Source organism: Micromesistius poutassou, assembly GCF_964030765.1.
Source record: "Micromesistius poutassou genome assembly, contig: SCAFFOLD_6026, whole genome shotgun sequence".
Lineage (NCBI taxonomy): Eukaryota > Metazoa > Chordata > Actinopteri > Gadiformes > Gadidae > Micromesistius > Micromesistius poutassou.
Window position 1 is genome coordinate 1 of NW_028180240.1, and position 12,907 is coordinate 12,907.

Sequence of the window (12,907 nt, forward strand, 5' to 3'; positions counted from 1 at the left end):
TCTTTTCCACGTGAATAAACAGGTGCATTTCTGTGCACAATAAACGGTATGTTTCTCTTTGCACATCACATGTCTTGCATGGGGTGGGCGATAAACAGAACGCTCAGGACTAGCATGGAGAGTCTATCGCACACTGTGAGAAAGAGGAGCCAGAGAGGGAGAGAAACTAAAGTGTTAAGCTTATTATAGCCCCACACCCTGGATGATTTTTTTTTCATTCCTGAATCTAATTTATCTGTAGAAAAGACTAAGATGAATGTGGGGTGATGGGGAATAGAGTGGGAACGAGAGAAGGAGAGATCCTCAATGACAGCGTTTAGCTTCAGCTACCGCAGCATTAATATAGTGAAGCTAATATCACTATTCAACACAACTCACATAGTTTGCCTCCACCATCTACCATCACCTCCACTCTACACAAGCTTTCATGAATGGAGGCAAAAGTAGAAGGAAAAAAGCGTCTGTGATGTTGTGGAGGTCAGAGAAACGTTTGAACCCTCTGAACCGTGGAACCAGGCACTTAAAGGGGTCGTGGGCTGAAACACTTATTTACTTAGTGTGTGCGTTTGTGTGTGTGTGTTTGTGTGTGTGTGTTTGTGTCTGACAGAGAAGACAAATCGCTTGGGAGTAGAAAAAGAAACATTTTTTTGGCGTGTGTTGGGGGATTCTCTTCTTTATCCTTCCTTGGCCTGCAAACTCGTAACACTTTATTTTACCAGCCTGCTCTCAACGGATAGAGATATAGAAATGGACTGTCAGACGGACAGTGAGACAGACAGAAAGACCCATAATACACTACAATCATAACTACTTAATACTTCATTACTAATCATACATCACATGACTTATGAATCGTTCTCAAATGTGTCTTCCATGTAATCCATATATTGATCTTTATTATTGTAATCCTATCAAGGCAGGGACAGACCCATGTACGAGGGGTGCACACACACACACACACACACACACACACACACACACACACACACACACACACACACACACACACACACACACACACACACACACACACACACACACACACACACACACACACACACACACACACACCTCAGTTCACACATCACCTCGTATTAGTGAGTTCATGAAGGATAACATCCTTCAAGTTCACCGCAAACCTGCACCTTGTAAACATTACGCAGCCTTATGCAACACAGGGCGGGGTGTCTGATTTACTACCTCTAATCAACTGGGTCTGGAGTCCCACGAGCGCAGTTTAACACAGAACCAAACGTGGGCACCTCCAACCCCTCCAGCTCTCATGGAGAAGAGTCGTCCCTTCGACACACGCAAGGCTTAGGCCCTGTCCGTCCCTCCCCCTCAAAACCTCCACTTGGTCTGAGTGCCCTCAGCAGTAAATCTTCCACTTTGTTTTAAGCCTGCACCGGACCTCACTACGTTTTGAGGGTTGATTATAAGGGCTAAATAGCACTCCCCCCTTAGCTCCCTACAGTAATGGGACACCCAACCCCTACACGAGAACGCGCTAAATCTAGGGTTAGGGCAAAGATCTAGGGTTAGGGGAGGAGTTGGGACGGGGCCTTTGTTCACGATATGCTAAAGGGTGAATCGCCGTTCGCAGTTCACGATTCAAAACACATTCGCAATCCTGACGAACCGGCAGCGCAGCAGAAACCCCCCGACTACGCCCGACTACGCCGACTACGCCCGTCCACGCGTCAGCCATTCATGTGCATGAGCTACACCTGTGTGTGTGCGTGCGGCACATAATGACGCATTACATAAACCGCAGACACGCAGCTGGAGGTCTGGAATGACATGACAGGTCGTGACCTGAGAGGCCGTCACACTTTACATACCAGTTCAATCCTTTGTTGTGTGTGCTCGCTCTGTGGCTGCTCAACTCGCTCCAGAGACAACACCTCTAGCTCCTCCCTCTCCGGGCCGTCCCCCTCTCTAGCTCCTCCTCTCCGGGCCGTCCCCCTCTCTAGCTCCTCCCTCTCCGGGCCGTCCCCCTCTCTAGCTCCTCCCTCTCCGGGCCGTCCCCCTCTCTAGCTCCTCCCCCACCACCACCTGTGTGCATCCCCGCACCGCGTCTTGCGATGTATCTGTATGGTGTGTGTGTGTGTGTGTGTGTGTGTGAGAGTCAGTGAACGTGATCTGCACATGGTGTGTGTGTGTGTGTGTGTGTGTGTGTTCACACCTTGCCTCACACTGATTTTGGACCCAGATTCAGAAGCTGACACAGCGTGCAACATCACAACCGTGACAAGCGGTGATAGTTACTAAGTAAATATTTTAGAAGAGTACTGCGTTCCACATGTGGAGAGGGAGACTAAAAACCCTTCACTCCAGACATTTCCCAGATTGTGGAAACGAATGCAAAGTTCCACCAGAGAGGCTTCATGTTTCCTGAGGACCTAGATACACACACGCACACACGCACACCCTCACCACAGCACTCAGCAGTGAGCACACCTGAACTGTGCTGCTGTTCCGGTGTGATCTGACCCGGCTCACACTGGATCACAAGTCCTCTTGGGTCCTGAACCGTTGATTAGAATACTGAACAACCCAACAGCAAGCCTGTGTGGAGATCTTTTGAGCTTATGGATGTTTCTAAAAAAGATTACATTTTTGGCGCATGTAAAGTGAGGAGGAAGGAGAAAAAAACCCACGAGGGACAGGTGCGTCTGACTTTTAGGAAGTTCACAGTCACACCAAAAGACCGTTTCACTGCTCAAATAAGGACCAGCAGCTACCTCCACATCTCACTAGGTAGGTACCGCCTCCAGCAGCACATAAAACCAGTAATAGTAAATGAGACACACACACACACACACACACACACCTAAACGATGTGCAAGCCATCTGCCAGGGAAAGAAAGGGGTAGGGATTAGTGTGTGTGTGTGTGTGTGTGTGTGCCTACAGTGTGTGTGGGCAGCAGGGGAACTTGACTCCTCCCCTTTGCTGGCTGAACGGCTGGTTCAAGCCGGTCGCCTTGTCAGCCGCTTATCAGCTAAGTGGCAGCGGCGGCGCAACGTTAAGGAGACGACAGAAGACTAGAGACGCGACGCAGCACTAGACAAGAGAGGACACACACACACACACACACACACACACACACACACACACACACACACACACACACACACACACACACACACACACACACACACACACACACACAGTATACTTGCAGTTCCTAAAGCAGGAAAGACGCTTGTAAGAAGCGGCCACTTTTGACGAGCTGCAAATATTCTTTCGGGGTCAAATGAAGTCATTCTGACCGTACGGTCCGGTCCGAACCGTCGCATCTTTGGGACTGCAGTGCATCGGCTGGAAAGATCGAAATATTGTAATCATGTCAGTGCAGCCCATGTGACCAGCATACGCCGTTCATTGTAAACAACACAAACAAACTCAATCTGCTTCGGTTGGTATCACCGTCCTTATCACAGACACACACGTACTCACACAACGGCCACACACTGTAGGATCCCCCCAGACTGGGAGGTCAAACTGCAGGTATTGTCAACGACGTGAACCTGTGTCAACGCGGGACGGTCGCGACTTGGCGAAGGCGGGGGCAGCGACCGCTCTAGATGAAAGCGAGCATGGGGGCTGCAGCCGCAGACCTTGTAATCACAGGGGTCTTTGAAGAGCCACTCTGTAATGGGCCCCCCTCGGTGACACCCAGTTCAGGGGTGGGGGGGGTTGTGTGTGTGTGTGTGTGTGTGTGTGTGTGTGTGTGTGTGTGTGTGTGTGTGTGTGTGTGTGTGTGTGTGTGTGTTCCCACCACTGAAGGAAACTATTGAGTTCATGTTGTCCCCTCACGGCTGACACACACACACACACACACACACACACACACACACACACACACACACACACACACACACACACACACACACACACACACACACACACACACACACACACACACACACACACACACACACACACACTTCATCTCCATCTGTGTGGACAATTGGAACAATTGCATTGTACATCAGTTCTCGCGCTGGCTTTGTTGCGCCGATTCTGAGAACAGCATCACGCGTCCCGTGCCTCATCACCCAGAGAGCTGAGGTCCTTTAAGAGAGTTCATCGTCTGACTCGAGGACATTCGGTCTCAGGGCTACGATGGAATCACAAAACACGCTTATTCCACTAAAACTGATTGACTCCCATTCCAATGTTATCGGTCCTAAACAGGCAACAAGTAAAAAGTAGAAGAGAACATATTCAGAGACAAATACATTGACTACGGTACTGTAGTGATTGTATTGGATTTGCCTTTCCCCTGCTTGGGACCAGCCAAGATGATAACGACCACCAGGGTGATGGCTGCAGGGACTGCTGCCCGGGTCACCGCCTCCTCCAGGGACCAGCCCCCCAACCTCGCCCCTCCAGCTAGAGCGCATACCCAGCAAGTGTGGGCCAGCTCATTGAACAGCTGATTCACGCGCACACGCACACACACACACCCTCGTACTACGCACACACACACACACACACACACACACTCGTACACACACACACATGCTCGCTTGTACACACACACACACACACATGCACGCTTGTACACACACACACACACTTCAAAAGTCTCACAGCCGTGCACCAAGATTGGAAAACAAAAATTGGAAAATTGGTTTGTTTTTTCAGTCCCATACCATCACCTCCTCCTCAGAGTAGAATGCGAAAGAAACTGGAGCTGGAGCTGACGCCCCGCGGCGCAATGTGGAGCACGACCAAACGATACAACTGGCGCACAAAACAGGACGATCTGAAACATGCAAAAAGCAAAACAACGCGTGGGCCCGACGTTCCACTCACTTGTCCGGCTGCACTTGACTTTGGTGAGAAGCTTGTGGGTCAGAAGCAGATCCCCGGTCTTCACAGCCACCAGCAGATCCTGCTCCTTGCCCATCGCTACACCGAAACACACCACAACCGAGGACAACTGTTACCACACTTCACAACATCAAAAGAGTGTTTCCATATTGTCCCCTTGTGTGAGTGAGTGAGTGAGTGAGTGAGTGAGTGAGTGAGTGAGTGAGTAAGTTTGGGCCTGTCCTTGTGCATGCGTGCATGCATGCGTGAGATAGTGCAGGCTTGCGAGCGCATGGCATACGCGTGTATCTATGTTTGTATGTACAGTATGTATGTATGTATGTATGTATGCTGTGTATGCGTGAGTGATGTTGTGCCCAAGATAGCCAGCAGCTCTCACCTCTCAGGTGAGAGGGGGGGGGGGGGTGTGATGGGAGTTGCTGGCTGGTGAGCTCCTCACTCGTCGACTCTCTCCATGCCTCTCATGGACGCAGCTTTACAAGCCTCAGCATGGAGACCAGGCAATGGATCTATTCCAAGTCAAGCAGCAGTCCACAGTGGTCCATTTCAGTCCTCACCAGCCGGACCTGGGGGGGCCGGGGGGGGGGACGGGGGGGGGACGGGGGGGGGACAGACTTTGTCTCTAGGGTTCATCTCAAATAGGAAATACAAAGTCTTTCTGTTCAAGCCGATTCAATTATATTCAAAAATATAATACTTGAAAATATGTCTCCAAATCCAATTTCCCTCGGGAAACTAGCAGCAGTTCCCCATTAAAGCGACTATATGTAAAACAGGGTGGAATCAGTGAAGAAATAAATGAGTGTTTGACAAACTGGATCTGCTACTGAGACGGAGTATAACAAGACGGAACAAACCGCTCCAGTGGACCAGATCGCCTACAGCAGAAACAAGGTGCTGATCAAGATCAAACCACAATTGAGATTACACGAGTACATATAAAGAACAATTATGTTGTTGTTGCTGATGTTATGGTAATAGCGTTAATAGCACGACATGAAATCCGTCTTGGGAAGATCGTTGACTGAACAAAAAACAATGCATGTTTTTGCCAAGGCATATCCAAGTTAGTCTGCATGATGCACTTCTAAGCCAGATATATTTAATGACTACATGGGTAACTGAGCCTACTACTAAGCCCTCCAAACCGCACAGGGCGCAGAATTAACCACGGATTTAACTCAAACCGAATAGAAAACATTGTGAACAACGCCTGTAACGCCTGTAGTCATATTGCAAAAGCAAACGTTTAACACAACATAGCATATAATATAACCTCATTCCGAGACGTGGGAAACAGACCGGGGCCACGGGGACTCCAGAGGCGTGTTGTCGACGGTCAAGGTGGATAAATCCTAATCTTTAAAGAGTTTGTTATCGTCATCCTGCGTGTCTACCAAACAAAGACAGGCGGGATCTAATCACGTCAGAAAACACACAACACACCGCGGTTACGTGACCCTGGCCAAAGTTTATACAAGTTGTAACATTTTTTTTATATATATATATATATATATATATATAAACGAATGCATTAAACATCTCACCTGTTAGTGGTTAAGTGGCGACGACGTGGACCAGAGGAGCGGGACCGCGAGGCTGGGCTGGGTCCCCGACCCGGAGCGGAGGACCAGAGGAGCGGGACCGTGAGGCTGGGCTGGGTCCCCGACCCGGAGCGGAGGACCAGAGGAGCGGGACCGCGAGGCTGGGCTGGGTCGTGGAGCGGAGGACCGGAGTGGATCTGCTCGTCTGGGAGCCTCGGTCGCAGGAGCGGGGATGTGCGCACTGACTGTCAGACTGGCTCACCGTGAGACCCGGGAGACGCTGCTGTTCTGACAGCTCAATTGAAGACTCCTCCTTTCTGTAGTTTTGTAAAGAAAAAAAGTGTCTGCAAAACTAAAAACTGCGTCGAACTTGGTTAAAAGGGAATGCTTGTTATGTGTCTGCTCGTGTAAGGTATTTTATTATTGGGTTTTGAATACAATGCGATTACGTGTGTGTGTGGTGTTTGAATAGTCTGTTGTAGGCTACTAGGCGAGCCCAAACAACTGGGTGATGGCGCCCTCTGCTGGTTTGGTAGTGAACAGCCCCTCTTGGCCACATGTCAAACAAAGATTAGACATTTCTATTTGACAGACGGAGACAAACCGAATCCGACCTACGGACACAGACAAGGATTGTCAAACCCTCAAAGGCAGATTGATTGAATATAAGTCATTCAATTGAAATAAAGACACACACACACACACACACACACACACACACACACACACACACACACACACACACACACACACACACACACACAGGAGATCCTAAACGGTTGTTTACTGTGAGGTACCTTATACATCCATGCTTTGTGCGTGCTGTCCTGGCGTGTCACGTGACGGAATGCACATTAGATTAAAGTCCCACTGAAATCCAAAAGGCGTCCTCCTACAGATTCTGTTATTTCCACTTGGTTAAGAGGTCATGTGATGGGTATAAAATGCACAATTTAACTTTTCGAAAAACAGGCTTTCATCACATGGTCACACGATCACGTGACATCCGCAATTCTGATTGGCCTTGAGCTTTCATGCGCTGGCACGACCTCCCGTGATTGGCTCGAATCACCTCCGTGAACCAACTCTTCCTCATTGCCTGCAGTACAAATGGTCAATGGAACGCAACTTTTAATCGGGCGGACGCAGTTCTCTCTCTCGGGTGGACGAGGTTCAAAATGCCTCCTAGAAGTGACCGCGGTGTTGCGCTGTGCGTTGGGTTGTGTTTCATGGGTTTCATCCTCACAGCGCACTGCAGATTCCCAACTCTGGATCATCTGCAGCCACAGGCGAGCGAAAAGACCCAAGCCAGAGCAGTGATCCAGCTTCTGAAGCGACTGCTGGGGGACAGATCCACTGAGTTTATCATCTCTGTCAACCGGAGCATGTCCAAAGACAGTCTGGATGTGTGTGAGCTCTGGTCGACCAGAAACAACCAGATAGTCGCCACTGGGAGCTCTGGGGTCGCCGTGGCTTCTGGTCTTTATAACTACCTGAAGTACTTCTGCAACTGCCATGTGTCCTGGTCTGGAGACCAGCTGGACCTCCCTCGTCCTCTGCCCCAGGTCAGCGGGGTGCTCCGGATCAACACCCAGCACAGGTATAATGATAATAATACAGTCCTAAGCTTTATTTATATACACAGGTATAATGATAATAATACAGTCATAAGCTTTATTTATATAGCACCGCGGTCATGTAAACGAATGCAGCTGCTGTACAGTAGGTGTACAGTAGCTGTACCGCGCAAAATAAAAACGGAATAGACACTAAAACATCAGCAAAGTGCTGCGCAATAAAGTGCAAAACAAAAAAACTAACAGTGGAATGAAAACAAACATAATTGATTAATGCAATACAATCAGCAGCGAAATCATCATAGATAACATGCTAATTAAAAACTATGAATTCGTCTTATAAAATGCTAATTAAAAGCTTAATTGAAGAGATGGGGGGGCAATGAACGGGCGCCCAGATATCGCTGGTGACCTTGCATCCCTGATTTCCTGAGGTAACAGTTTCGTTGATAACCTGATCAGCCCAGATCCACCATATCCAATCCATTATACAGTGATGATAAAGTCATCCATAAACTAGGTCATTTGTAAGTGAATTGGGTACATCCCACCTTATTTGACTATATTCATAGTGAAAGTAGTTGTATAAAACCCTTTGGGGGGATTTGAGAGAGTATATATAAATCCTAGCTGTAGGCCTACTTTATGGACGGACACTGTGGATCAAACGGTTTCAATGGGGCTAGAGAAAGTGTCTTCAGTGTGACGTGTTTTGTTCCCATGGAAGAAGCCCCTGTGTTGTTGTTGTTGTTCTGCACGGCAGCAGAAGAGGGTACAACCCCACAAACAAAGCCTTGTCACGCATTGTTTACTGAGCGTAGCGGGGGTGTTTGTGGCCGCCGGCCCAACTTAAAAGACCCCCTCCGCTATTACCGACCGTATCGTTAGCCGCGCATCGCCTCACTCCAGCTATGTCCTCAGTGGCCCAGTCCTGCTAACGACACTCCACATGTCTGTAGACATGCACTGTGCATCTCTCCACCGCAGCCTCCACACTCCAGACAATGGGTGGTGAGCGAACCGTGACGCCGATCCATCGCTGTCAAAATGTCTGGTTGCGGTCCCGACGTGGGTATAACCAGAGAGACTATCTTACTGTTTTTTTTCTTTTACTTATCTATTATTTTATTTTATTGTATGACCATGTTTATATGTGAAGCACTTTGAGTCTGCCTCGTGTATGAAAGGTGTTATATAGTTGTCTTTATTAAACATGGACTGTGATCCCTATAAAACACGGCTTGGGTCAGGCCGTCTGTTCTGTGCTGAGGAAGCTCCAGATTCCGCCTCTTGTTTCTCCATTCCATTCTCTAGAAACTGTCATTGACACCACGTGTCATCTAGTCTGACACACGAACCAACACGGGAGAACAAGGTTATTTTTATTTTTGCGCATTGGCCTTTATGCATCAGTGTCTATCTGAAGGTGCCTATATTAGTAGTGCTGACCTTTCCCCCCCCCCCCCCCCCCAAGTTCAGTGTTGTGTTTTTACCTGAACTTTGAACTAGGCCTGGGCAATAAAACAATAAATGATCGTATTGTGATAGACTTTTGATCAATATCAATATAAAACATGTTCAATATATATCGATAAGAGACTGGACCACCGAATCTAGCAGCTGGGTTTGTTACACAAACACGGCTCCATACTTATTGACAATATCTGAGTGTTTTTCCTTGTTGCATCGACATTGGAGTATTGATCAATGAAGAACAGTGGAAGGTCGTATGAAGTGTTAAACAGAAGTGTTTAAATCCAGCGTGGTAATTCCTGGTCTTTTAAGGTCATTCAAATGATCAATAGTTATCGATATCGATCAATATAATCAAAGTTATATCGTGATATGTCTTTCAGCCATATCGCCCAGGCCTACTTTGAACGCCCTCCTCCTCCTCCTCCTCCTCCTCCTCCTCCTCCTCCTCCTCCTCTGCCCTCCTCCTCCTCCTCCTCCTCCTCCTCCTCCTGCAGGTTCCGGTACTACCAGAACGTCTGCACCGTCAGCTACTCGTCTGTGTGGTGGGGCTGGCCGCGCTGGGAGCGGGAGATCGACTGGATGGCTCTGAACGGGATCAACCTCCCGCTGGCCTTCACAGGGCAGGAGGCCCTCTGGCAGGAGGTAGGGCCCCCGTACCGGGGCGTTTAACCTTCACAGGGCAGGAGGCCCTCTGGCAGGAGGTAGGGCCCCCGTACCGGGGCGTTTAACCTTCACAGGGCAGGAGGCCCTCTGGCAGGAGGTAGGGCCCTCGTACCGGGGCGTTAAACCTTCACAGGGCAGGAGGCCCTCTGGCAGGAGGTAGGGCCCTCGTACCGGGGCGTTTAACCTTCACAGGGCAGGAGGCCCTCTGGCAGGAGGTAGGGCCCCCGTACCGGGGCGTTTAACCTTCACAGGGCAGGAGGCCCTCTGGCAGGAGGTAGGGCCCCCGTACCGGGGCGTTTAACCTTCACTGTGCAGGAGCGCCCCTGCACAGGCGGCTCACCGGGTTACAGAGCGTACCCTATGGGCTCAGTGACCCGGGTTACAGAGCGTACCCTATGGGCTCAGCCCTGTACGCAGTGACCCGGGTTACAGAGCGTACCCTATGGGCTCAGCCCTGTACGCAGCGACCCGGGTTACAGAGCGTACCCTATGGGCTCAGTGACCCGGGTTACAGAGCGTACCCTATGGGCTCAGTGACCCGGGTTACAGAGCGTACCCTATGGGCTCAGTGACCCGGGTTACAGAGCGTACCCTATGGGCTCAGTGACCCGGGTTACAGAGCGTACCCTATGGGCTCAGTGACCCGGGTTACAGAGCGTACCCTATGGGCTCAGTGACCCGGGTTACAGAGCGTACCCTATGGGCTCAGTGACCCGGGTTACAGAGCGTACCCTATGGGCTCAGTCCTGTACGCAGCGACCCGGGTTACAGAGCGTACCCTATGGGCTCAGTGACCCGGGTTACAGAGCGTACCCTATGGGCTCAGTGACCCGGGTTACAGAGCGTACCCTATGGGCTCAGTCCTGTACGCAGTGACCCGGGTTCGAGTCCTGCCCGTGGTCATTAGCTGCATGTCCCCCCCCCCCCCCCCTCTGTCTCCCATACCGTCCTCTCCATCTCTCTCTCTGTAATAAAACGTACCTTCACTGTGCAGATAGTTCCCGGTAGTTAGGGTACATGAAGGGTTATAACGGGACGACAGTAGCTCAGGAGGTAGAGCGGGTCGGCTGGTAACCGCAAGGTCGCTGGTTCGATCCCCGGCTCCTCCTAGCTGAGTGTCGTGGTGTCCCTGAGCGAGACGCCTCACCCTGACTGCTCCTCCTAGAGGAGTGTGGAGGTGTCCCTGAGAGAGACGCCTCACCCTGACTGCTCCTCCTAGAGGAGTGTGGAGGTGTCCCTGAGAGAGACGCCTCACCCTGACTGCTCCTGACCCGCTGGCTGTCGCCCTGCGCGGTCGACTCCGTCGGTGTGTGGATGTGTGCATGAATGGGTGAATGTCAGTCAACACTGTGAAGTGCTTTGGATAAAAGCGCTGTATAAATGAGGACTATTTACAATGCCATGCACGGTCGAATCTTTAACTGGATCAGACTCATTTGAACATTTTTTAGTTTTTTGTTGTCTCCTGGAAGAGACGGGAGGTGAGATGCGAAGCCTTGCCCTCATGATAATGAACGGTTCATACAACGAGCTGCAGCGACCGTGACACCAAAGGAAACTGTTATTCATTTGTTATTGATTGAATAACAGTTTCAGTTTCATAGATTTGAGTTTCGTGGACGTGTTATTCAAACCGTTAAAGTATTTCTAAGCCTTGGTTGACCTGTTGTGTTCTTCAGGTGTACCGGGCGCTCGGTCTGAACCAGACGGAGATCGAAGAGTTCTTCTCTGGCCCGGCGTTCCTAGCCTGGAACCGCATGGGGAACATGTTTGAGTTCGGGGGTCCGTTACCGCAGTCCTGGCATGTGAACAAACTCGACCTCCAGGTATGACCCTTTCTGTTCAGCGTGTGGCTGTCAAATACTAAGAGAGATAAGAGAACATTTCAGCCAAACATTTTCAGTCACTACTGTTGTAGTGATTGTCTTTGCTCTTAGTAGAATTCCAAGTTTAGGACTTTTCCGTTTCATTGATTACATTTTACATACTATTTTGCTATAGATTTCCTTTGAAGCATTTCATATTTAAAATGATTCCTTCTCTTTCTTTCAGTTTAAAATACTGGCGCGAATGCGGTCTTTCGGAATGATACCGGTCCTTCCGGCATTCTCGGGGAATATTCCAAAAGGAATTCTCAGGTGAGTCCAAAGTGTTTTAAAGTGTGCTCATTAAAAAGTTGCATGTGTTGCAAGGATGACCAAGGAGATGCCTGATGCTTCACTTGGGATGTTCATCCTGAAAGAGGGGGGCAGATATGTCGGGGCTACAGACATTCATACCACACATGTGGCAAACAGAATGTACATGGATCAAGAGTAGGCCTGGGCCATATGGCTGAAAGACATATCACGATATAACTTGATCATATTGATCGATATCGATAACTATTGATAATTGTAATGACCTAAAAAGACCAGGAATTACCATGCTGGATTTAAACACTTCTGTTTAACACTTCATACGACCTTCCTCTGTTCTTCATTGATCAATACTCCAGTGTCGACACAACAATGAAAAACACTCAGATATTGTCAATAAGTATGGAACCGTGTTTGTGTAACAAACCCAGCTGCTAGAGTCGGTGGTCCAGTCTCTTATCGATATATATTGAACATGTTTTGTATTGATACTGTCTATCACGATACGATAATTGATTGTTTTATCGCCCAGGCCTAATCACACTGACCGCTCCTGCAGTCAGCGGCTCCATTCGATGTTTCACATTAAAACAAAACCAACCCCCCCCTCCTCAAGCCCCCGAGCGGGACCAACAGCCTGTCGTCGTTCCCTCCTCCAGGCTGCAC

At 49.4% G+C, this 12,907-nt stretch overlaps 1 protein-coding gene and 1 long non-coding RNA gene across 2 annotated transcripts; one reads left to right on the plus strand and one right to left on the minus strand.

Moving 5' to 3' along the window:
- Positions 1-6,428: 6,428 nt before the first annotated feature.
- On the minus strand, positions 6,429-7,310 carry LOC311370992. Its single transcript, XR_014640951.1, has 3 exons — positions 7,185-7,310; positions 6,837-7,001; positions 6,429-6,704 (listed from the first exon to the last, which is right to left on the minus strand). It is a non-coding gene; the product is annotated as an uncharacterized lncRNA (long non-coding RNA).
- Positions 7,311-7,537: 227 nt separating this feature from the next.
- LOC311370993 (alpha-N-acetylglucosaminidase-like) lies at positions 7,538-12,241 on the plus strand (the record flags this gene model as incomplete). The annotated part of the gene is made up of 4 exons (XM_084489254.1): positions 7,538-7,987; positions 9,935-10,082; positions 11,783-11,929; positions 12,156-12,241. Coding segments are annotated over exons 1-4 (803 nt in total), but the record flags the coding sequence as incomplete, so codon positions are not given.
- Positions 12,242-12,907: the final 666 nt, after the last annotated feature.